The 26,899-nt window shown below is 34.6% G+C and overlaps 2 protein-coding genes and 1 pseudogene across 2 annotated transcripts; 1 reads left to right on the forward strand and 2 right to left on the reverse strand.

Moving 5' to 3' along the window:
• Nucleotides 2,641–6,118, reverse strand: LOC109950508 (annotated as a pseudogene).
• On the reverse strand, nucleotides 15,410–16,197 carry LOC18788981 (monothiol glutaredoxin-S2). The gene has a single exon (XM_007225909.2). The coding sequence runs from the start codon at nucleotides 15,993–15,995 to the stop codon at nucleotides 15,687–15,689; it is 309 nt and encodes a 102-aa protein (XP_007225971.1). The 5' UTR covers nucleotides 15,996–16,197; the 3' UTR covers nucleotides 15,410–15,686.
• On the forward strand, nucleotides 22,538–23,507 carry LOC18792328 (monothiol glutaredoxin-S10). Its single transcript, XM_020556012.1, has one exon. It carries the CDS (start codon nucleotides 22,961–22,963, stop codon nucleotides 23,267–23,269), a length of 309 nt encoding a protein of 102 aa, XP_020411601.1. The 5' UTR covers nucleotides 22,538–22,960; the 3' UTR covers nucleotides 23,270–23,507.

Below are 26,899 nucleotides of genomic sequence, written 5' to 3' on the forward strand. Positions count from 1 at the left end.
GGTTGTCTTCTAGTGGATCCTATGATTTTTATTTCTTTTTATTTTTTGTCGAAATTATCATAACAAACAATTTGTATTTTGTATATTGCAATTGCATTGTACTGTGGGAAAAAAAAAAAAAACACAAAATGAAACCAAAAAATATTTATTTATTTTCGTGGTGTGGAACGACCGTTGGGTGAAGAAGAGCGCGGTTTAAATATTCGAGGTAAACAGACATTAATTGTATGCGGCAGTGGGTCCCGCGGAGATGCATTGGGACTTGGGGCTTTCAGCTGATGATCAAATCTCTGTTTTACCTCCACTTTTAACACTAATTGACAATAGAGGAATGAGATCAGTCTAAGCCCCCGTTTGGTTTAAGGGGAAACCATTTCCTAATGTTCGGTAATTCTAATAAATAAGATTTGGTGTGCAAAAACACTGGATTTCTACCACTTTTTTTAAAAAAAATTATTTGTTTTTACTATTAAAAGAAAAGGCAATTACTATTAATTTCTGTTTAACAACGTACTAATTTTCTTATTTTTGTTTATTAAAAGAAGAATACTAATGACAATTTGATAATTGGCACATTTTGTGCGTCTAGTTTTGCCCATGAAACAAACAACGTAGTGCTCAAATTTGAGGTTTTAGTAATAAAGGAGTATGATACATTGCGTTTCGTAAAGAAACTCTTTTAAATACTTGTACCAACAATCTAAGCTTTAGTATTTGTTATAATTATGGAGGTTTGGATGAAAAGTGTATAAATATCTTATAAATACTTGTACCTAGCCTATAAGTACTTGTAGGGAAACTCTTTTAAATATTTGTAATTAGCGAAACTCTTTTAAATACTTGAACCTAGCCTATAAATATCCTGTTGTCTTATGGAGGTTTTGGATGAAAAGTTTGAAGAAATCGAGGGAATACAAGAGAGAATGATCTGTATAATTTTTTATTTCTCTTTTTTGAATGAGTTACAAGGCTAAGCTTCAGTATTTATACTGAGCTTTACAACTAATAACAACCGAGCACATGATTAGTTTCCTCCAATATTTTAATTTACTAGTGAAAATTATATATTAAAAAAATTTAATTGTCTAAAAGGAGTGGATAATTCAATAAACGAGAGAATGCAATTAGACACCATACAAATTTTCCTCTCCCCTCTATATACATCTTTATGAGAACATTTTGAAATGGCATGAAATCTTCATTTTCCGTTAGTGCAGTATAAGTGTGACTTGTCAAGTGGAATAAAATTTCATATGATAAATCATTAGAAATTTTTTATTTATGGGCATGCAATACGAATGAGTTCATTATTAGTATCAACATCAGTTGAGTCTCACATAATTAATTACTTATAGATCTCATTTTTATTTGATACTTTTTGTTAGGTCTTATAGCCGCATTTTTATTTGATAGTACGAAATTTATAATATAAGTAGAAGACATAATTAATTTATCATGAAAATCGGGACAGTAAAGAAATAGCTTGGTTGAATTTGTGTGTGTAAGAAGACTTTACCTAACTTTGGAATTACTCTCCAGAACCAACGTCTTTTGTTTTTTTATTTCTTTGGTCGAACATGTCTTTGTTGTATCTTATAAATAGGATAGTGACAATTAATTCCGTATTTTGCGTTTGTTGGCCCATTTCACGGGTTGTATTTTTATTATTTTTAATATTGTTATTCTTTTAGAATTTCAATAATTTTCGAGAAAGTGGGTTAGGGCCACGGGAATAAACTGCTAAGAAGATGACATGAGGCCTACAAAGCCCAAATTACATAGTCCCAAGAAGAGAGAACCCAATTCACTTGAGCTGAGAGCAATCGATGGGAATTCATCCCCACTCTCTCCATAAATAAAAAAACAATTTGTGAGGATGTTAATTGTTACTAAAATTGTCAATTTGTTTGATACACAAGGATGACTAAATTATTTCTAATTTGATTGATTTTTGTAGGGATATTAATTGAATTGTAATTTAAAATATAACAATTCTGATTATTTTACCCCAGAAAATTCATCCGTGGCGGCCCGAAGTTGGCCGCGAGATTGTTTTCACTTGTTATGTAGGCGTGCCATTGTTGGCAGTGAAAACTCCAACAGAAAGTGATTGAAAATGTAAAATGCGCTCCAATATCAACTCTAATCAATCGATTGTGCATTGGGTGGGGAACTGACCCAACATAGATTCTTTTCTATGTCTTAACGAAGAGGACTTCAATAGTTTTCTAGTGTGAAGATAAGAACAAGTAGAAAATTAAAATAACAAAAATGAAAATGAGAAATATGATATAGAACTGAAGCTTTCTCGATTCAGTTCATTACCGATGCAAACTCAAAGTAAATGACAAATAACTGCCCTAAACTAAAGAGTTCTCTATTCACTTCAGTGCAATTATAGATTTTGAAAGTAAATTATGTAAAACTGAGGCAAAAGATAATACTTGCCAGAATGATTTTCCATTAAGCAATAGGTAAGATTTATACAAGAAAGTTTCCTAGAATCAGGTAGCTATCTCTACAATCTAGCAATATAAAAGAGGTAAGAATACATACAGCTAATCAATCAATTACAGCTTTCCTATTCTATCAAAGCAATCCCTAAACTGTAGCTAAGTCAATGATTCTCAACACTCCCCCTCAAGTTGGAGAGTGAATGTCAAGAACTCCCAACTTGCGCAACATGTTGGTGAAAGCATCTTTACCCAAAGGTTTAGTGAACACATATGCTATCTGTTGTGCAGAAGCAACGTATTTAGTGACAATTAAACCCTCTTGAATCTTTTCTCTGGTAAAGTGGCAGTCCATCTCTATATGCCTAGTGCGCTCGTGGAACACATGATTGGTGGCTATGTGTAAGGCTGCTGTGTTGCCACAATGAAGTGTTGTTGCCTCTGGATGTGACAACTGTAGGTCTTGTAACAAGCTTCGCAACCAAGAGAGTTCACAACAAGTACCTACCATGGCTGTATATTCTGTCTCTGCAGAAGAGAGAGACACAGTTTTCTGTCACTTTGTCCTCCAAGAAATCAGTGAGTTCCCTAGAAAGACACAGTAGCCAGTGGTGGATCTCCTAGTAGTAGGACAACCAGCCCAATCTAAATCACAATAGGCACTCAACTTTAAATTATTTTGAGCTGGAAAGAAAAGGCCTTACTCTTAAGATATTTCAAGATGCGAAGTGCCACTTCCATATGTGGCTTCCAAGGTTCATGCATGAACCTGCTAAGGACGTGAACAACGTATGTGATGTTGGGCCTTGTGATAGTCAAGTAAATTAGACAACCCACCAACCTCCTGTATTTAGCTGGGTCTGTAAGCAAATCACATGCATCTGACAATTTGAGATTTTGTTCCACAGGGAAACAAACAGGTCGTGCTCCTAGTGATCCTCCATATTTAAGGATGTCAAGAGTGTATTTCCTTTGTGAGATGCTAATGCCCTTAGTTGAGCGAGATACCTCAATACCCAAAAAGAATTTGAGGTCGCCTAAATCTTTGATGCAAAACCGGGTATAAAGGAACTGTTTGAGAGAATTAATAGCAGCCATGTCGTTACCTGTAATCAATATATCATCTACATAAATTAAGAGAGCAGTGAATGATTTCCCTTTTTTGCATGTAAACAAGGAATAGTCCACTTTGGATTGGATGTAACCGGCAGCTTGAATGGCTTCAGATAACTTAGCAAACCATTGTCGAGAAGCCTACTTAAGACCATACAACGACTTGTTGAGGCGACATACCTAATTCTCCCCCTGTCACTGAAGACCAGGAGGTGGAGTCATATAAATTTCTTCATGGAAATCATGAAAGAAGGCGTTGTGAACATCAAGTTGGTGGATAGACCATGAGTGAGTGGCAGCAACCGCAAGGAGACAACGAACTGTAATCATCTTAGCCATGGGAGAAAAGGTGTCATGATAATCCAAGCCTTCTGTCAGGGTGTAGCCCTTGGCAACTAAGCGGGCCTTGTACCTCTCAATGGACCTGTCGGAACGATGCTTGATCTTGTAAACCCACTTGCAACCAATAGGTGTTTTCCCTGGTGAAAGATAGGTGAGAGTCCAAGTCTGGTTTGACACCAAGGCTTGGAGTTCAGAATCCATGGCTTGTTGCCAATTGGGGTCAGTGGCAACTTCTACATAAGTATGAGGCTCCACGTGGTGTGTAGATGCATGTATGTTGAAAAAGGGTTCCATGTTCCCTAAAAAAATCATATAAAGAAGAGAATTCTCCCCCATTGTCCACACGAATGGTTTGGATGGTGGTATTGAATTGTGTGCGAACCATGGAAAAGAATGATTTAAGGATGCCTTGTGTTTCATGTTCATGATGCATGAGAAAAACCCATGTAAATCGAGAATAATCATCCACAATGGTTAAAAAATAACGCGCTCCTGAGGGGAAAGCAATTTTATGGGGTCCCCAGATATCAAAATGTATAAGGAAAAATAGTTTTGAAGTTGAAATTGAACTAATGCCAAAAGGGAGGCGAGTTTGTTTTGCCAAATGACAAACATCACAAACATTTTTCAAATGGGAAGAACAATTCAAAGAAGTCTTAGCTAGAAATTGAAAACGAGAAGAGGAAATGTGTCCTAAGCGGCGGTGCCACAGATCTGCAGATAAGGTAACGGAGTGGCAGGATGGTTGGGTGGTGATAGAGTTTTTGTCAGAAGCCAACGCCACGGGTAGTAGAGACCGTCACACTGTTTACCTAGACCAATTGTCGTCCTCGTAGCCAAGTCCTGCAAGATACACCAAGTAGGAAAAAAAGTAACTGAGCAATTCAATCCTTGTGTAAGCCGACTAACAGACATAAGGTTGACTTTAAAAGTAGGTACACACAAAACATCTCTCAAATAAAGATAAGAATTAATTGTTAAAGTTCCAATGGAAGTGATGGGAGCAGTCTCTTAACTGCGCAATATCATAGGTGGTAGAGAGGAATTTTTAGTTCTTTTCCCAAGTAAGTTGGTGGCAGATGTAATATGGTCAGTGGCTCTACTATCGATGATCCAGTAAAGGTCAGGAAGTAGTTTTGTGATACCTGAGGAGTGGTTGACGGCATGAGCCTGAGATGCTGGCTGAGAAAAGTCCTTCTCGCTCAAAATGGTGTGGACCTGTTGACATTGATTCTCTGACAAAGAGAGCATAGCAGCTTGGATTTCTTGTAAGCTAGGCTATGAGTTCACGTGATTCGCCGAACTGGTCCCTCCTCCCTTCTTGTTATGTCATCCTCCTTTCTTATTGGATTTGTGGAGACGATGCCCAAGTGGATATCCATTCAACTTCCAGCAGGTGTCGACAGTATGGTGATCGAAGTCCCAATAGGTGCAGTGCAAAGGATTTTTGTCTGAATTAGTGGACTGTTGGTTTTGAAGGACCGCCATGGCTGCTAGCTTCAGTGTAACATGGGAGGAGCCTAATTCTCGCTGCTTCTCTTCCTGCATAATCAAAGAGTAAGCCCTACGCACTGTTGGAAGCGTTTGCATAAGTAAAATCTGACCATGAATAGCGTTATAAGACTCATTGAGTCCCATAAGGTACTGCATCAGCTTGTTTCTCTCTTCTTGTTCTGTATGCTTTTTCATGGAACCACACGTACAGGTAGGAAGGTCGTCATAGGCAGCCAACTCATCCCACAAGCCCTTCAATTTCGTGTAATAGGCTGCTACTGATAATTGATCTTGAGTGAGGGACACAATATCACGTTGAATCTGGAAGATTTGCGGTGCTTGCTTTGCGAGAAACGCTCACGAAGATCCTCCTAGATTTCGTGGGCTGTGGTTGAGTAGATAACACTGTCTGCAATATCAGGTTCGAGAGAATTTAGGATCCAAGAAAGGATCATGTCGTTGCACCTATGCCAAGAGGCAAAATCGTTTGGATTGGTTTTTGCCGAATGAGCCTTCAACGTGCCATCTACAAAGCTGAGCTTGTTCTTGGCACTCAATGATATCATCGATGTCCTGTTCCAGGTTGCATAATTATCTCCATTAAGAGGTTTGGAGACGATAACCATTCCTGGATGATCGGAATGGTGGATGAAATAGGGATTGGAGACTTCTGACTCTTTTGATTTGCTTCCATCCGAGCTTTGTTCGTTGGCCATGGTTGCAGACAACGATACAAAGGGAAAGGAAAAGGTACGGCTAAGAAAAAATAGCAGCAGAAAGAGCTAGGGTCGTGCCTTGGTCTGATACCATGTAAAACTGAGGCAAAAGATAATACTTGCCAAAATGATTTTCCATTAAGCAATAAGTGAGATTTATACAAGAAAGTTTCCTAGAATCAGGAAGCTATCTCTACAATCTAGCAATATAAAAGAGGTAAGAATATACACAGCTAATCATTTACAAAATTTTCGAGTTTATTTTCCACCAAAATAGGCCTCATTTCACAATTTCCATAGTGTCATTTATAAAATTCGACATACATAAATCCAAGGCAAAATTGTAGCAATGGTCCTTGAACTAAGACCAAACTTTACTTTTCATCCCTCATATTGTTAAATTGTTATGTTGGTACTTTACTTATGCCTTCACTTTTAGAAATTGTCATTTCCATCATCTCAGTCAATTTTTTCATTAAAAATGATGACGTGCATGGACAACTCCTACTTGGTATGGGCAAAAATGTCTTCTCACACAAAAAATTTTAAAAAATAAATCTCCTCTCTCTCTCTCTATCTCTCCCCTTCCATTTTCTCTCCCCCGACCCCTACAACAACCAATTTATGGTGTTCCTTTTTCAAGATTTGCACAGAGAAAGGCAAAAAAGAGCAGGTGAGAGAAACAGTAAGAGAAAGAGAGAGAGAGAGACAGAGAGAGAGAGAGAGAGAGAGAGAGAGAGAGAGAGAGAGAGAGGTGAAGACAAAACGCAATATGTGGACTCTTCGAAGCCTTACAAATACAAATCTCCAACATGGGCCGGTTGACTCTCTCACTCTCTCTAAAAGTTTGTGGAGACAGTGAAAAAATTGTAACCTTTTCACACCTTTTTCTTCTGGAGGTTTAGATCTATGACACTCACTTTCTATTTCCCTCTTCTTTTTTTCAACTTTGTACTGGTAAGGGATTTTTTTTTGTACGTAAAAGTTTATATCTTTGCTTTGCTAGAGGTCTGAATTTTCCACCAACTTCTCCCCAGCCAGGAATCCCGCCTCGCCCCGCCCCCCTCGTGGTGATTTCTTCCCCCACCATAAGGGGAATCGAAAAGGAAACCAAACAATAAAATAAAGAGAAGAAATATATATATAAAAACATGAGAACAAATCTGGATTTTAAAAAGGCAAAAATGAAAAGACAAATATGGCCTCATTTTTAATGGAAAAGTTAACTGAGATGACGGAAATGACGATTTCTAAAAGTGGAGGCATAATTAAAGTACCACCATAATAATTTAGCAATATGAGGGACAAAAAATAAAGTTTGGTCTTTGTCCAGGGACCATTGCCACAATTTTGCCTAAATTCAAATACTGAAATTTTCAATTGCCAAAAAATTGAAATGATGGAAACTAAATTCTGTCATTTAGAATTCTATGTAATTTTCAATTCCTTCCTCCAAATGGTGGATAAGAATTTAGTTGCATGGAAGTAATAAAAATACATAGTAAAATAGGTATTGGAAATTTATTGGAAATTAGTCAATGGAGCTACGAATTAGTATGGTTTATATGATTCAATATATACTTTTATTTTTAAAAAGGCTATAAAAACTGTAAGTACAAAAAAAAAAATTGTTCATTAACTTTACCCTAAAGATTTTAGTTAGCACACCTGTTGAAAAATTCGTAGTTCTGTCCTTGAGTGGGTTGTTGAAAAAGCAAGTTGTTTTGGTGTTGTTCACAAGGTGAAGCTCCCCACGTGATTCAAAATTTCTTCAAAGCAACACTCCATTGTTTCCCTCCATCAGCAAGCATACTTTAATATTTATTTTTTGACTAAGCTCATGTCTCCATGATGGCTAATGCACCTTCATTGACTTAACAAAAGTTGGCCAGCAGGCCATTGACACTTATATGAAGAATGAAAGTTCACTTCAAAATTCAGAGTTGCTCGTTGGACTAGCCTTAATGACTGTTACTGCTCACATCTGGTGTTTGCTTTGCAGAGAATTCAATACGTATCGAAATGCTGCCACTTTTGGATATATTGTAGGAAACACCGAGATGAACAACTTTGATGAAGAAAGAAAATTCTTTTAAACATTTGAAGTTGCTCATCAGATTGGAAGTTTGGCAGATTGGACTAGAAACTATGTTTTAGTATTTCATGTCCTCAGGATTCAATACGTATCCAAGTGCTGTCAATTTTGGATATGTTGTAGTAGAAATTGTTGGAATTTTAAAAGGTTTTAAAAATTTAACCGTTTTATTTATTTAATTATTTTGGCTGTTTTATTTTATTTATTGTGGGGGTTATAAATATTTAATATTTAGGTTTTATTTCTGGTTGGTGAATGCCTTAATTTTTTGATTGGTGAACTTTTATGGTTGGTGAAGGTTACATATTTTTGGATGCCTATAAAAAGCCACTCCTCCTTCACATTTGAAATACACACAATACATTATCAGAATATCACATACACATTCTAATTCTCTCATTGTCTACTTTTACATATATTCTCTACTTTATATTATTATTATCTTGGGCAATGGTTATGTGACTTGGATACTTATATCTGTCTGTGAACGTGCTCATAGCGGATCTTGAGTTTGTGTACAAGGGGTCGTATCTTGGAGTCTTGTAGAACGCCAGTACCCGCACGTAGGGAGGCTACAAAGGCTTTAGGACAGCGTCTTTGACGTGCTTCACCGTACCAAACTCACCTTCTTACTTATTATTTATTTTCCTTTTACTTACCTATTATTTTGTTTTCTTCAATTTTATTATACCTTCAAAGCTTTCCAATTTATTTATATGTTATTTATAATATAAATATTTTGTATTTGGCTTTACGGAAAGAGGAAAACTATTATTTTTTATAACAGAAATCTAAATGAATCTAAATGCTGTCAATTTGGGATATGTTGTAGTAGACATCCAAATGAACAACTTTCATGAAGAAAGAAACTACATTTGAGCATTGAAAGTTATTCATCGGACTAACTGGAATGATATGATTGGAAGTCTAGGCTATCAAATCTAGCCATATTGCAAGAACCATAATTTCTTCATTTAATTTGGAGAAAATTTACAATTTTGGTACAAACAGAAGTATTTTTAGTAATAGAGGAGTATGATAACTTGCGTTTCGGAAGGAAAATCTTTTAAATACTTGTACCAACAATCTAAACTTCAGTATTTATTAGAATTATAGATGTTTGGATGAAAAGTTTATAAATATCCTATAAATACTTGTACCTAGCCTATAAATACTTGTAGGGTAACTCTTTTAAATACTTGTAATTAGGGAAACTCTTTTAAATACTTGTACCTAGCCTATAAATATCATGTTGTCTTATGGAGGTTTGGATGAAAAGTTTGAAGAAACATAGAGAATACAAGAGAAAATTCTATGTATAATTTTTTATTTCTCTTTTCTAAATGACTTACAAAGCTAAGCTTCAATATTTATACTGAGCTTTTACAACTAATAACTGTTATAAAAATTATAGTTTTCTTCTTTCTGTAAAGTCAAATACAAAAACCTTTATATTATAAATAACATACTATTAAGGTACAGTGAAATTGAAGAAAAACAAATTGATAGGTAAGTAAAAGCAAAATAAATTATAAGTAAGAAGGTAAGCTTGGTACAGTGAAGCACGTCAAACAAGTTGTCCTAAAGTCTTTGTAGCCTCCGTACGTGCATGTACTAACAGTTTACAAGACTCCAAAATACGATCCTAAGCTCGAGATCCGCTATGAGCACGTTCATAGACGGATATGTTTCCAAATTACATAACTATTGCCCAAAAATACTAATAGAAAGCGGAGAACATATATAAAAGCAGAAAATGAGAGAATCGAATTGTGGTGCTGATTATGGTATGTGATATTCTGATGGTATTGTAGTTGTTCAAATGCGAAGGATGAGTGGTCTTTTATAAGCATCCAAGAACATGTAACATTCACCACATTTAAACAGAAAATTAAGTCATTCAATATAGAAATAATACCTTAAAATTAAATATGTATAATTCCCACAATAAATGAAATAAAACAGCCAAAATAATTAAATAAATCGAAAAGATTAAATTTTTAAAACCTTTTAAAATTCCAACAATAACAACCAAACACGTGATTAGTTTCCTCCAATATTTTAATTTACTAGTGAAAATTATATATATAAAAAAGTAATTATCTAATAGGAGTGGATAATTCAATAAACGAGAGAATGCATTTAGACACCATACAAATTTTCCTCTCCCCTCTATATACATCTTTATGAGAACATTTTGAAATGGCATGAAATCTTCATTTTCCGCTATTGCGTTATAAGTGTGATTTGTCATGTAGAATGAAATTTCATGTGATAAATCATAAGAAATTTTTTATTTATGGGCATGCAATACGAAAGAATTCATTATTAGTATGAACTTGAGTTGAGTCTCATATAATTAATTACTTATAGCCTCATTTTTATTTGATAATTTTTGTTAGGTCTCATAGCCACATTTTTATTTGATAGTACGAAATTTATAATGTAGGTAGAAGACAAAATTAATATATCATGAAAATCGGGACGTTAGTGGTTGATTTTCAAATTTTTTTTACTGTTGGCGCATGTATTCAACGAGCTAATAGTAAAAACAATTTGAAAATCAGCTGCTGACGTCAACAACCCAGTCCATTTTTGCTTGTGGGCTTGCCCGGGTTGGTGGGTCCCATGCCTTGCCCAGGCTGGGTTTTCTGCGCTGGATGTGGAAATCAAGCTGATGAGGGCCTGTTGCCAGGGCAAGGGCCTGTTGCCAGGGCAAGGCCCTGGCGATGGAGGTGCTCTTAGAGCATCCATAAGGGACTCCTTAAATTATCTCCTTAGACAAATTTTAGGGAGAATTTGAAAATTAGAACTCCAACCATGCTCCCTATCCACCTCTTAAAGAGCATCCATAATTATGCTCATTATTTTTTAGTTAAAATTTGGTCAAAAACACTAGAAAGCTATTTTAGGAGCTCCTTATAAAATTTCAACTCTAACCATGCTTCATAGTTTAGGGAATTATAAATTATTTATTTCTTTTTATTGTTTAGCATAAATGCTCCCTCTTCGTATGAAATAATAATAAAAAATATTTAGTATTAAATAAATACTTAAAAGAGCATTAAAGTAAAGTAGCATTTAATTATAGGGAGCCAGTGAGAGTCCTTTCTTTCTCCTCATATTTAGGAGCTCCTAGAGGTCTCCCTATTTTAGGAGTTGGATAGGAAGCATGGTTGGAGGTGGGTTTTCTCACTTCCTTTCTAAATTTTATCTAAATATGAGGTTTAGGAAGTCCATTGTGGATGCTCTAAGGATGTTAATTGTTACTAAAATTGTGAATTTGTTTTGATACATACAGATGATTAAACTATTTATAATTGATTGATTTTTACAGAGATGATTACTGAATTGTGATTTAAAAAATAACAGTTCTGATTATAATATATGTATAGTGAAAATTCGTCAATGCAACTAAATATCGTCCTCCTGCCTAGGGGATATTGTAAAATTAGGCTAAATATGCATGCATGATCTATGCATTATATCAACTATATGCAGAGAACTTTCATTGAGGGATCCCTCAAATAAGCTTATTTGAGGGACACCTTACTCCTCATTGTATTTCACTAATCCGAACAGTCTATTTTTAAGATAATTATTCAAAGATCATTTTTACAAAAAATCACTTGAATCCGATATCATTTGACCACTCAATTGAGTTATTGAAATTTTAGTACTTTCTTGAAGCACTATGTTCATTGATTTTGTAGAACACAATTGGATGTCGAAAAGATTTCCGATTTGTCTAATTTTTTACAAGGATGATCTATGAATGTAGACTTAAAAAAATAGATGGTTTGGATCGTTGAAAAAAAATCCGTAAGAGACTCTAAAGGATGTCACTTAAATAAAATTATTTGAGGGATCTATCAATAAAAGAGGACTGCTACTATATATATAAGTAAATAATAAGTAATTAAGTAACATCTTATTAAATATGAGATTTATTTTTCCTCCCACTACAACTGTTAGTTACATTTTCATTTCAATTGGTATCCATTAAAATTTCAAAAAGCGTTGGATTTGCCTCAACAGACTTACAATAATTGTAAATAGGTTTTGTGAAGGGGGACAAGAGCAGTGAGAGAGTGACAAAGAAGAGGGAAATAGAGAAAAGGGGGAGAGAGAGAGAGCACGAGCGAGAGACAAAGAAGAGGGAGGGGAGGGGCTTGAGCGAGGATTGGAGGTGCCGGTTGATGGGCTGGGGTTGGGTGCGTTATGGTGGCTGCTATGCTGCTTATTTTTAAATTTTATGTTCTAGTTTTTATAAAAGTTGTTTATTCTACTCTAGAAAATTCATCCATGAAGGCCCAGAGTTGGCTGTGGGATTGTTTTCGCTTGTTGTTATGTAGGCGTGTCACTGTTGGCAACGGAAGCTCCAACAAAAAGTGATTGAAAAATATAAAATACGCTCCAATATCGTCGATTGTGAATTGGGGAATTGATCCAATATAGATTCTTTTCTATGCCTCAATGAAGAGGACTTCAATATTTTTCTAATGCGAAGAAAAGAACAAGTAGAAAATAAAAATAACAGAAATGAAAATGAAAAATATGATATGGAACTGAATATTTCTTGATTCAGTTCATTATCAATGCAAACTCAAATTAAATGACAGATTACTGCCCTAAACTAAAGATTTCTCTATTCGTTATAAACTTTATTGAAGATTAAACGACGCAAGGTGCATGATGATCCCTAAGTTCGGCCTTCTTGTTTCTATTTGGCCATTAGGCACCTTGAGCCGCCAATTTGCATTTTGGCTATTGGTTTTCCAAGACACATGGTCGGATTTCGATCAGGGTCAAACAGATTGCTACTACTCTCATTTGGTGTTTGCATCGCTAAGGATTCAATACTTATCGAAATGCCACCAATTTTGGATATGTTGTAGGAACATCTAGATGAACAACTTTGATTAAAAAAGAAAATTCATTTGAGTACTGGAAGTTGCTCATCCGATTGGAAGTTTGGCAGATTGAGTTGGAAACTATGTTTCAGTATTTCATGCGGCCCTGAAGATTCAATACATATCCAAATGCTGTCAACTTTGGATATGTTGTAGTAGACATCCAAATGATGTCTGTTGTATTAAACATCAAAATGAATAACTTTCATGAAGAAAGAAACTATATTTGAGCATTGGAAGTTACTCATCGAAGTGACTAGAATGATCTTACTAGAAGTCTAGGCTATCAAATTTACCATATTGCAAGAACCATAATTTCTTCATTTAATTTAGAGCAAATTTACAATTTTGGTACAAACAAAAGTATTTTTATTTTATTTTAATAAAATTGGTAGTAAGTAGGCGGACACATGTCAAGAAATTAGAGATGAGATATGTAGGGACATCAAAAATAGAGACCGCATACTCATATTGTCTTTCTTGCCTTAATATTTTTAGTTCCCTCTAATATTTTAATTTACTAGTGGAAAATTAAAAGAAAATTTTTTTATCTAAAAGGAGTGGATAATTCAATGAGCCAAAATGCAATTATACACTATACAAATTTATCCCTCCCCTTTATATACATCTTTATGAGAACATTTTGAAATGATAGGAAATTATCATTTTTCCCCATTGCAGAATAAATGTGATTATTAGGTAGAATGAAATTTCATATCATAAACATAAGAACACTTTTCATCCATCTATTTTATTTATATGCATGGAAAATGAATGAGGTCATTATCTAGTATCAATATAGTTGTACTTTAATTATTACCTCGGGTTTTTAGCTGTAGACATCCTTGAATTTTATCTCGAGTTTCAATTGAGTCCTGAAACCCTTTTTTTAAGGAAATTATATCTGTGAACTCAACAAGTAGTTCCAATTAGGTCCTACTGTGATAGTTTGTCAATTTGCCCCTCCAATTAGAAACTACACTTGATGCATTCTGTCATGGTAGGACCCCATATGAACTACTTGTCGAGTTCAAGGATGTAATTACCTTCCGAGACTCAATTAAAACTTGAGGTAAAATTCAAGGATGTCTACAGTTAAAAACCCCATTACCTAGCCTACCCTCGTAAAACTTTCTGGCTTCACCATTGCTAAGCTACCATGTCATGGTGCATCCTCAAACTTTAATTTACATTTTAAAAGATTGTTCTCTTATAATAATCCCCTTGTTTTATTAATTACAAACTACGTGTGAAGTTTATATATATATATATATATATATATATATATACAAGTGGCGGATTCATGAATTTTTCAAGGTAGGGCGGGCAATACTTAAAAGGTTTAAAAGCTTCAAAGAAAAATTTAGATAACCAAATATCCATTTTTTTTAGTACAAGCAATAGTCTAAACTATAGGGTATGGAATTTCTCTCTCACACACACACACACAACTATGATGTCGGGGACCTGACAACCAAATATCCTTCAAATTTAAACAATACTAATGTCATTCATAATTATATGATAAAATTTGTGGACCTAAATTTGTAGGTATATTCAATTAGTTTTTAAGTTTGATATTATGAACTTATGTGTTATAATATAAGTGAGAAACATAATTCATATGTCATGGAACCCACAACAAAGAAATACCTTGATTGAAGTTGTATGTGTAAGAGTGCCAAACTTTGGAATTACTCTAGAATCAGCATACATGTTTTTGTTGTATCTAGTGACAATTAATTATGTATTTTTCATTTTCCATTTTACGGGTTGTCTTTATTTATTAATTGCTGCTAAACGAACCCTAAAATTAACTGAAGTGGGTTAGGGCCGCGGGAATAAAGGGGTGGACCTTGCTAAGAAGAAAGAAGATGACATGAGGCCTACAAGCCCAAATAACATATTCCCAAAAGAGAACCCAATTCACTTGAGCTCAGAGCAATCTACTGGAATTCATCCCCACTCTCTCTTAAAAAATCAACTTGTAAGGATCTTAATTGTTACTAAAATTGTGGATTTGTTTGATACATACGGATGATTAAATTATTTCCAATTTGATATGTTTTTGCCGAAATGATCATTGAATTCGGATTTAAACAATGAATGGTTCAGATGATAATGATACGGTGTAAGTATAGTGAAGATTCGTTAATCAAAATAAAGTGGATAATGAGTTGCTGCACAATGCAGCTAAATATGAATAGGAATTAATGCTACTAATGTTATCTACTAATTCTCATATATATATATATATATATATGCATAAAAACAGAGCATCAATTCTCACCACAAAGTAAGATTTTATTATATCCAGATATAGCATTACAAAAAAGCTTGAGTACATAATAATCATTAAGTAATAACCTCTTATTACAAACTCTTACTGGCTCTATATGCTATATATGTTTATTATATATTATATCCGATATTCTCATACTTGTTATATATATATATATATATATATATATGTATATATCAAACCAGTCATGCATAACCAAGATTCTTAATAGCACCTGTTATATGCAAGTTATAATTAGGTTTAATGATCTGAACATCATCAAACCCACAACGCTCCAGCGCGTTTAAGCATCGGGATTAAGGAGCGCTGAAGATGAAGATTCATGACCTCATTGGCTCCACCCACAAACTCTCCCCCAATGAACACTGCAGGCACAGTAGGGTTGCAGCCAAGCCTTGAAAGAGCTTGCTCTATCTCTTTCCCTCTCTGCATCTCGTCAAGCTCGTACACTGCTGGGTTCACCCCAAAATCAGAAAACAGGGTCTTGATTGAATGGCACATGCAGCATGAGCTCTTGCTGAAGATCACAACTGGTCTCTCTGAAGCCATCTTTGTCACCACCTCCATTGCTAAGCTAACTAGTGAAATGCAGCACAATGCCCAATTGAACAAAGGTTGACAAGTTTGGTGAGATGATTTTCAACTGGGATTTGAAGTGAAATGCGTGACAGAAATTTAGAGGAAATTATTAAGAAAAAGGTCAGGAGAGCAATGAGCAATGTGAGCTTTGTGAGAATTGAGGTTTTGTGTGGTGAGTTTTTGGGTTGTTGTGGGAGTGTATATATAGGGACATGGTGGGAGAGTTCAAGTGGATTGGCATTGCTGACTTTAGCTATTTTGCTAGAAATTAAAAGGGGATTTTAATTTGATAGTGCACTGTGCAGGAAAAGAAGAATGTTATTTCGGCACTGCTTGCCAAATCTTGCTTTGATCTTCACTCGACAGCGATCCAATTTGATCGAATCTTTTTGAATACGGAAATATAGAGACGTGTCCTTTGTACGGCTTCACATTCTTATCTTGTTTTTGATGTGCTTGTTGCCTAAATATATGCACATTTTTTGTATACTTGTATTCTTTTTCTTTTTCTTCTTCACATTCTTATCCTGATTTGCTTCCTTTATACATTATTATTCCGTCATGCTTATATTTTCCGAGGGATTTTTCTATATGACGGTAACACTTTGTGGCATGCGAACATATCCACCAAAATTTTCATTTACGGGTTTATATTCCTGTTTTGTTTTTCAAAGGAACCCGTTTCTGCGCTCTGGTTTCTCTGCCCATAGAACTAGAGAAAGTAGAAAGGGCGATACGATAGTACTCGGAGAATACTTGGTGAGTTGATGATGAACAGCAGCTAGCTAGGTGGCTCATTTTCCACACTTGGTTTTTTGATCTGCCATATCTATCATCGAGCATCTGCTGAGTTGGAGAAACTAGTTGGTTTTATCCATTTGGGACCTCCTTTTTGTATTTGGATTCGCATCCAATTCATGAAAACGAAACAGAAAGCCAAGTGAAAGAGAAAAACACAAATGTGCATGAATTATACATATACATGTGTGTTCATACACAATACACATCAAAGTTATAATTGATCAAGAAGCCTAATATATATATATATATATATATGTATTATTTATTTATTAATTGCAAAGATATCATCTATACGTCTCTGTGAGCTTACCCAAAAACAATTATAAAAAAAAAGAAAAGAAAAGGCTAGAGTAATTAATTAACTAATTTTTTTTGACCTAAAATATGAACTTTCTAATGAATTAATAATTAACTAGTTCTAAATCAGTCCCTCTCACTTTCCATCGATGACAAGTCCCAAATCCAAAAAACATGACGCCGTACGTACAATGATGCTGTGAGGTCCCCAACGTTATCCTCTGTATAGCCTTTTCCATGTCAAATTGATGTAGAGTAATTAGCTGCCTTTTTATATTCTATATCTGGAAAAACGCCATGTATGAAATTTTCTGTGTCTATTTTCCATGAAATAATATCTACGACTGTGGACCGCCAACGCATATATAAATAAATATTTTCGAAAGGTCTAGAGAGAGACGATGATCAGTCGTCTGTATAAGAATTAGTGATTTCCATCAAATGAAAAGCTCCTTCACTTTCTTTCCGCTTTCCGTCACCATTTCCAATTCGAATATTGGCCATGCAATTGATGGTAACGTCAAAGTATACCTACGTAATATATATATATATTTTTTTTTAGTAACCTCCGTCTAAATTTTTGTTGAGGGATCCCTCATAAAAAAGATGTGAAAAACTCTCACAAAAAAAGATATGTAAACTAGACAGAAAATTCAAAGAGTCTCTATGACTTATTTCAAATATAAAGAAACCACAGAAAGAATAATGGTGGAGATCCGAAACCGAGACGCAGGCGCCTGTAATGGTTGTAGGAAAATCATAACAAAACGAAGACAAATAAGGAAAACGTTTTGTCTCTGAAAATAAGGGGAGAAGATAGGGAGGAAGAGAAGACGGGAGAGGGGAGGACGAATAGTGGATTCCTCCCCCCTCAATGTGAAAATGGCTCTAGGAGAATTTTTAGGAGAGAGGGGGCTAGGGTTTGGGCTAGGTATATGTATATATATACTTATTTATATATATATGTATATAAACAGTATAAATATGTGTATTAGTTCTTTATGCTTTATATCATATATATAAATATGTGATTTCAGGGCTTTAAGGAACAATGGCTCAATTGGGAGGCCAAGGGCCGGTTTGTAGCTAAGGTTCCTTGACCGTACATTACACTGCTCGCTCGTACTTATTAGCTAGAGCGTGATGCATACATATGCCAACCATCACCATGCATGCATGGCTTCTTAGTTATCATGTCGTATGTATATATGCATGCATGACTCTCAACATTCCAAAGAACATATTTAATTTACTGCCATAGGTTCATTTATTAGGATTTTTCAATACTTAATCGGTGTCGATTTTGAGTTGGATCACTTAAATTTTACATTTTAGGCCACAATTTAGTAATTTTTCAGAGCATTACGTGAGTAATATATGAAACTTATTTCAAGACAAAACACATTTTAAAAACATAATTAATGGGGTGATGAGTAGCTTATGCTCTCGATATCTCATTCATTTCGATTCGCTATAGCACACACATCATAAACATCGCTGTACCATCATCACATATATGTACCATGCATGCATGGAACTAGGAGAGAGAGAGAGAGAGAGAGAGAGAGAGAGAGAGAGAGAGAGAGAGAGAGAGAGGGATGAGGTCCATATATATGAAAACGTTAATACTGTCCCCTTTTCATACTCGTCGGGGATTTTTCAAGTTTGAAAATCTCCGTATCCGATACCCATTTAGCTCCAAAATCTCCCTCCGTTAGAGTCAGGGACCTGACAAGGACCCGCCTCTGAGAGGATTTTTGCCATACTTAAGAGAGAGAGAGAGAGAGAGAGAGAGAGAGAAAGTGGGGGATGAGGTCCATATATATGCGTGTGTGTGGGTTGCGTAATAAGTTGAGTAAAGAATGTCAACTTTAAGGACAAAAAAAAACTTATTAAAGATAAAGAAGGTATGCGAGGACGGATCGTGGCATCACACAAGTTTGATTTATATTGTTATTTTAGTACAAGTGGCACCACACAATTTGATTGGGTATGTTTTGAGTTGGTGAGGTACATACAGGCTCTGTACAGATTCTCTCTTGTTTTTATTCCATCTGAGAAAAAATAAAGGGAAGGGATGATTTAATTTAATTTAATGCATGGCTGGTGATGAGACCCCCCATTTGCCTTTATTATGTATTGCATCAAGCTTTTGCGGATACGAAACACACAGAATACTTCTCCGTCCAAAATCTTAAAGCAGAGAAAGAAAGAATCAAAATCTCACTCAACTTTTATATATATATATATATATATATATACATATCCAGTCATTTTTTATTGAGAGATTCTTCAAATAATTTTATTTGCGGGACGTTCTTTAGGGTATCTTACAACTTTTTTTCTTTCTTTCTAATGATCTAAATTATCTATTTTTAAGTCTTCATTCATAGATTATCCTTACACAAAATTAGATAAATTGGAAACCGTTTCGACATCCAATTGTGTCCTATAAAATCAATGAACATGGTGCTTCAAGAAAGTACTAAGATGATCTTTGAATGAGAGTGTCTAAAAAATAGACGATTTGGATTAGTGAAATACAATCAAAAATGGCCCCTACAAGGGGTGTCCCTACTCGCTGTATACATATATATATATGTCATTTCTAATATCGAACAACATAATTATATGATCACTACTTGGCCAGCTTTGCTAAAAGGGATCATATATTAATCATCAAACCTTTTAATCAATTAATTATTCTGCAAATATATCCTGTATGTTAAGATTGGAGGAGAGCATGATTCGTGATGTTCTTGTTGGTGCTGGCATCTTCTAGCTAATTAGGTTGGATAGAGGAGGAGGGGGAGGGGGGCCTTAATTTGTCAATCCTCTCTATGATTCTATCTATCAGCATTAAACACGTGCACAAGTTTAAGCAATTTTTGCTTTATCTCGATAATTTATAGGAACATTTCGAATTATGGAATAAGGGTGGAATATGGTTTTAGTTGGAGTCGAAATTTTCGGGTCCACAAATAAATAATGTTCAATTCATGTTGAGAAGCATAACGCAATTTTTAGATTTCGCTATAGTCAAACGAGAGTTTCTATAAAAATCTTGTGACAATCAAACTTGATTTGTAAAAATTCTTTACAAGTTTGGAAGTAAATGCATATGTAAATACTGGTTTTAGTAAAGCCAGAAATCTTAGAGTCAATTGTCCGTTTTTACCGACTCCTCTCGAGGCAAAGGAGATTTGCAGACTACCGAAGGTCAACCCTTGAGGGTTGTTGACCAGTCAAGTTATAGATAAGGGATACTGAGCATCTCCAACAGTAGTATCAAACCAAACTCTTCAAATTGAAGTTTGTTGATCTAGTGGCAATTTGATAAGCTTTGTTTGCTACTTTAATAATTTATGCCCCAACAGACTCTTCAATTCAATTAATACAATGTTATAGAAAAATATGAGAACATATGAAAAATGTATATGTATTTATTGTTTGAAAAGAAAAAATTGCATGTTTTTAACATTTTTCAAGATAAGTTTTAATTTTTTCAAAGTAAAATTAAATGATTTGAAGAACCAAGGTTAACTTACCAGTCATGAAGAGAGAGAAAGAAGTTATAGCCTTGATGGCTGAGTTTGACAAGGCTGTTGGAGAAAGTTTTGATAATGTGGCTCACCTATTTTAGCATTCCAAAGTTATTGAAGAGACTGTTAAAGATTTATAATATAATCCACAATCACGAACTAGCCTAGCCATGAACCATGAATGAATAAGGGCTTATAATCATGGATCATATGGGTCAAGGGGTGCATGTGAACCCAAATTATTTATACATAATCTTCAAAAGTACATATTACGTTAAAATTATATATTTTAAGTTACACATAGTTTAAAAGTGTAATTAATGATTAAATTCAAAAAAGAAAATTGTCGCGCTCAGAAAACTGGCACGTAATAATGTCACACCTTATTGACAATGCAATGTTACAATGTTAAAACCAAACATCATAATACTACACTCTCAATAGAACGTAAGACATATGGTTAGAAAAACAAAATGTAGCAAATATAATGTGGAAATGAAACATCTGAAAATTTATAAAATACTTTCTAAGCACCAGAAAATAAGCAAGCCTACTTATTTACCCTAGGGTCTCACAAAATTATGTGTTCAAGCTAAAATGTGCTTAGTACTAGCAATGCGTTTCCAACTTACAAAAATATAGGTTTTACAAAAAGGGTATTTAAGAGAGACTCTTGTCGTTTAGCTTGTTACGCTTTGTCAATTAGAAGAGCCTCAAGTGGCTTTGCAGGATGTGGTGCTTGAAGACTTGTGTCATGTTCGTTAAGTTCCTTCAATAAAATTTTCACATTGCTCTCCAAACCTAATGAAGAGACAGTTTTTTGTTTGTTTAATATAAGTGATGGTCTAAGGGTCAATTTTGGATTGCTGTTACTTTATAAAAAAGTTATGTTTGCTCTGCTTTGAAAATAATTAGTTGTAAAGTAGCTCCATATTTGGTAAACAATATTTTTAAAGCGGAGGTGGAGGAGGAGGAGGAGGTGGTGGTTGTGGCAATGGCGGTGGTAGTGGAGGTGGTGGAGTTGGATGTGGAGGTGGAGATGATGTCATTTTTAAAAATGAATGATGATATTTTAGGAATTAAAAAACATTCATTAAAGGCTCATCCGCTTCTTTTAAAAGGCCACTACTTCTAAAATAATCAGGATATTTTAGTTTTGTCAAACACCTCAAACTACTTTAAAGTGAAGCATGTTTTTGACTGAAAAAAGCAATCTCAAACGGAACCTAAACCAAATAGTCTACAAATTAAAATCCTTTTTCACTTGATTAGACCCTTTGACAAGAGAAACCATATTTTTAGGCAATGTGATGTACTGATTTATGTGTTAGTTAAACATCAATCATAATAAATGATGGAATAAATACACATCAACTTGCGTCTCAAAATTTTTGCATTTTTTGTTACAAAGAAATTCTTGTTCAGTGAACGGAGACACACAACAGAGAGAAGTGGCAAGCTCTCATCCATCTCTCTCACTACTTTTTAAGTTCTCTTCTGAATTGGGATTTGATATTCTATATATGCAAACATCATCTCATCTCATCTAGAGTGTTCCCAACTTTTACGAAGAATGAATTGTACAAAAAAAATGCTCAAAAAGCCATGCATGCATCACAGCACCATCGTCTTTGTGTGATGCAACTATTCGTGCAAGTCTTCATCCAACACTTACAATATCCTCCTCCTCCCACGTTATCATCACCAGTTATATCCAAAGTTGACATTCGCCGTCATGCATACAGTCCACTCACAAAATTGTCACAAGGGTATTTTCGTCCATAAAAAAGCCAATGCCCCATATGTTTTTTTTTTTATTATTATTATTATTATTATTTTGATCTCTCTTATTAAACCCACTTTCGGCCACGTTTGGCTTATCTTTATGGTATCTTAGATTCTTGGCACAACTAGAGGTAAATGAGCTAGTGCAGTAAGCCACACAAGTTCCTTTCATGTCAAGGGTAGTTTGGGCATCAAAACAAATATCTAAACGAACCTTCCCTTTTCTCCTTTGGATTAAAAAAAAAAATTGCATAAATATAATATGTCATCTCTAGCTTTCTCCCATACGGCTTACCCTATATATACATGCTCACAAGAGATCCAATTCCATCAACACCAAACCAATACACTTCTACTACTCTACATTTGCTCCATTTTCCACAATTTTCCCACAATTTTCCCACACATTCCCATCTAATTTTCTTGGCTTCCAAACAAAAACCCCATTTGAACCATTAGACCTAAATCCCATCTCAGCCATCCTTAACAACTACATTTCACTTTTTGGGTACATTTTATTTTCTTCAAATGGATCGCGTAGCAAAGTTGGCGTCACAAAAGGCAGTGGTGATTTTCAGCAAGAGCTCATGCTGCATGTCCCATGCAATCAAGAGACTGTTCTATGAACAAGGGGTGAGCCCTGCAATCTATGAGCTCGATGAAGAATCAAGAGGGAAGGAGATGGAGTGGGCTTTGGTGAGGCTAGGGTGCCAGCCCTCAGTGCCAGCTGTCTTCATCGGAGGCAAATTCGTCGGCTCGGCCAACGCAGTCATGACCCTTCATCTCAATGGCTCTCTAAAGAAGTTGCTAAAAGATGCTGGGGCATTATGGCTTTAGAAACCCTAAATGGAGCATATTATGCAGTAATCTTTGTGTGTCCCAAATAATTATGGGTAACTCGTCACTTATATTTTCCTTTTATCTTTCTCTTACATCCAGCGGCTTAAAGTACATTTTGTATGGAAAATAATATATAGAGAGTATACTAATTTCAGTTGTGGTTACAACTAATTGTATAACTACATTATTTTCTGAAGTGCAGTACTATTATATAAAGAACTATATTTTATGATTAGTTATCTAGTCATTTCTGTTTTCAAGTTATAAATACCTCGCTAACTATAGTTCTCAGTTTTCAAGTTATAAGTACCTCGCCAACTAGTTCTTAGTTTAGTGATACTTCTCTTTTAATGTTAAAAGATGTATATATAACTATTATATGTTAACAATTTTATGCTTTTAAAGTTGTAGATTAATTATTGATGACATAATATAGTGCTAAGACGCGACGAGGGTTTCCTAAGGCCGATATTAAAATCTTCGTAAAAATTTTGTGTGCACTAATTATATGTAGCATTTCTCTCACAACATGAACACATACAAGTAACGATAGATCTTGAAAGAAATTTATCGTACAATAATGCTTCAAATTGATACTCAATTAGTGATCTTTAATTAATTAACTTAGAAAATTAGTAAATGGAAAACAAAACAAAAAAAAGATGATTAGCAGTGACCACACTATATATAAAGCTAGGATGCTTTCTAAGTAAACAAAAACATACGCAAGTGCCATATAAAAAGGATTAATCGAATGAGATAGAGCTGAAGATTCTGAGTTGCTTAAATTTGCATCACGTACCCTTTGGAATAAACTCTGAAATTCTGCAACAAATATTACGTGGTGACAATATACACAAAAAAAAGGATCGAATTTTGCAATGTCTTTTCAACGAAATGGATATATTCTTTGATGGCTAAATGAGCTAAATTAGAAATTGGATCAAATTTATTGGAGCTATATATATACATATTCTAGTTAGTGTTGTTCCATCACGCATGGCCTTTCGATTCTGGTGTCGTGGGGTTGATCCGGACAGCCTCAAAGTTTAAATAAATAAAAACACACCTGCATGCCATGCCATGCCATCAAAATATTATTCCAATCATCATCATGATCATTTGGTATTCTTATGGTGTGTTAGAGTAGAATCTACGATCAAGTTAAAGATAGATAATATAGAAGTGAGAAATGAAGACCCGTTTGATAACTATTTCAATTTTAGTTTTTATTTTTTATTTTTTATTTTTTGTGCTAAAGTATAGAGGAGAAAGAGGGAGAATGGAAGTGAGAATGAGAGTGGAGAAAGGATTGAGAGGGAAGATGAGAGGGGAGGATGAGAGGAAAGAATAACAAAAGTGAAAACAAAAACTAAAATCTAAAATGTATTTGAAATTATTTTATGATGTAGAACATATGGCGGGAAGCAATTGTAGAGGAGTTGGAGCAACGTGTGGGCAAGGAAAATTCGGATAAACTGCAGATTTGGACTTCGAGCTTAGAATCGGGCCATGACTCGTCAATTCAAAGAGAACGGCGTCACGAGTAAAACTCATTCCTTTGCCATGATGTATGGACTTTTTTGGGTATCTGCTCGAAATCCAATTTTGAAGTTTTTACAGTTTGTAGAAACTTTGTTATTTTCCTATTTTAATTCCTTTGTTGTTCCTAGGGTTTTTAGGAGTATTTAAACCTATTTTACCCGTGATTATGGTTATATTTTGTTATTCTAATTTTATCAATAAATCTTGAGGTCCCCTCATATCTTCCTGGCTATGTAGCACGGACACGACATGGATACGGGTCAACGGTCAAGACACGTTTTGGACATGGTCAACTAAAGTCAAAACACAACAAAGACCATTTTGAAAATTATAAAACAAAAACTGGGGCCAAAACATAATTACTGAAAACTATGTGTACATATTTAAAATAGTTTTAAAAAGTAGGCTACAAATGTCAACAATATTTTTTTTAAATATGTTTTTTTTTTCTTTGTTCCTTCATGGCAGAGCTGATATTTTTGGTTGACTAAGGATATTGATAGCAAGTCGTGAGAGAAGCGTCTTTTTGAGTGGGTAATTCATTCACTTTGTTTTTATTTTATTTTATTTTATTTTTATGCAAATTAGATTCTTATTTTATGAAGTGGGATATCGTTTTTCTTATTTTGAAGATGATAGATCATATACGAAAAATATGATATGTGTGAACAAATATGTGTAACATTCTTTATTTTGTTTAGGAGGGAAAGATGAGTAATGCTAAGTTAACTCAAATGAGTATGAATTTATTCAGTGGTGTTATGACATTGAAGTATTAAGTATGATTTTGTTTCTTTCAAATACATATATATAAGTATATACTATTATAATTTTATTAGGATTTATTATTATTTTAATTATCGTGTTCTAGTCGTGTCTATGTGTTTTAGTTTTTTGAGATTTTCTGTATCACTGTGTCGTGTTTCCTTGTCCTCATGTTTGTGTCCGTGTCCGTATTACTTTTGTTACTTCTCCCTCCCATCCTCCCTTCTCATCCTCTCTCTCAATCTCATCCTCACTTTCATTCTCACTCTCATTTTCCTCTATACTACTAAAACTAAAATTTAAATAATTATCAAACCAGTCCAAAAATTATAACAATTTTAAAACAAAGATATCATTTGCGATTAGAAATTTGGAGCTCTATATAATTATTAAAGAATGAGCTAGGAATGTCCTATTTAATTGTTGTACTTAATAGTCGCCTAGAGCTAGGGCATGACACATTTGCTGAAGTATCCAAATTATTGTACGTAGCAGCATATATATATGCTCCCAATCCCAAAACTCCACAATTTTGTGTATATTCCAACCATGGAGCTAGAGTTCATTTGGAACTGCTTTTTTAAGAAGCAATTCTGCTCATAAGCATTTTTAGTAAAAGCGCTTTTGTTATAAAGATATTGAAATTTTCATAAGAAATCCAAGTACTTCTTGAAAAAGCACATAATAGGTGCTTCTCCAGAATGCGTTTCTATGACCCATAAGCACTTTTAAATTTTTGTTGCAAAACCCTGTCTGAAGCGCTTTTGATTATCAAAAAACGCTTTTACCCCTCTCATAAGCACTTCCAAGCGGAGCAAACTTTCATTTCTTGGGGGCCCAATAATACAGATTTATTATTTTTCAGGGGCCGACAACATAGATTTTTCAATATTTTGCAACAATTACATAAATTTAATACACATTTGACATGAAATGTTAGAATTATCGGAAGGGGGCACGACCTCAGACCGAAGTGTCGTGGTATATTTAGTATGATCATGATCCTCGTAATTTTCATCACTTTCTTAATTTGTTGTCCAAACTCCAGCATGATCGATCTCATCAACCTACTATGTATTATAATCTATTTGATTTAGGACAAAACTGGATGTAATGCACAGATGATATATACTTCTGAGAATGTTTTAGGTTTATTGATGTTGTAATGAAGATTCATTTGACCACAAACTTGGACGGGGAGGAGGGGAAATGAACTAATTAAGCACAAAATAAGTGGCTCAATAATTCAATTCAACCATCAAATGCTAATATGAACTTCTAAGGCTGCAATTAGATGTTTTGCCAACAAAACCACTC

Source organism: Prunus persica, chromosome G1 (genome assembly GCF_000346465.2).
Source record: "Prunus persica cultivar Lovell chromosome G1, Prunus_persica_NCBIv2, whole genome shotgun sequence".
NCBI lineage: Eukaryota > Viridiplantae > Streptophyta > Magnoliopsida > Rosales > Rosaceae > Prunus > Prunus persica.

Bases quoted from the DNA above. Each gene is read 5' to 3' on its own strand.
- LOC18788981 (XM_007225909.2), bottom strand. From the start codon at position 15,995: ATGGAGGTGGTGACAAAGATGGCTTCAGAGAGACCAGTTGTGATCTTC.
- LOC18792328 (XM_020556012.1), top strand. From the start codon at position 22,961: ATGGATCGCGTAGCAAAGTTGGCGTCACAAAAGGCAGTGGTGATTTTC.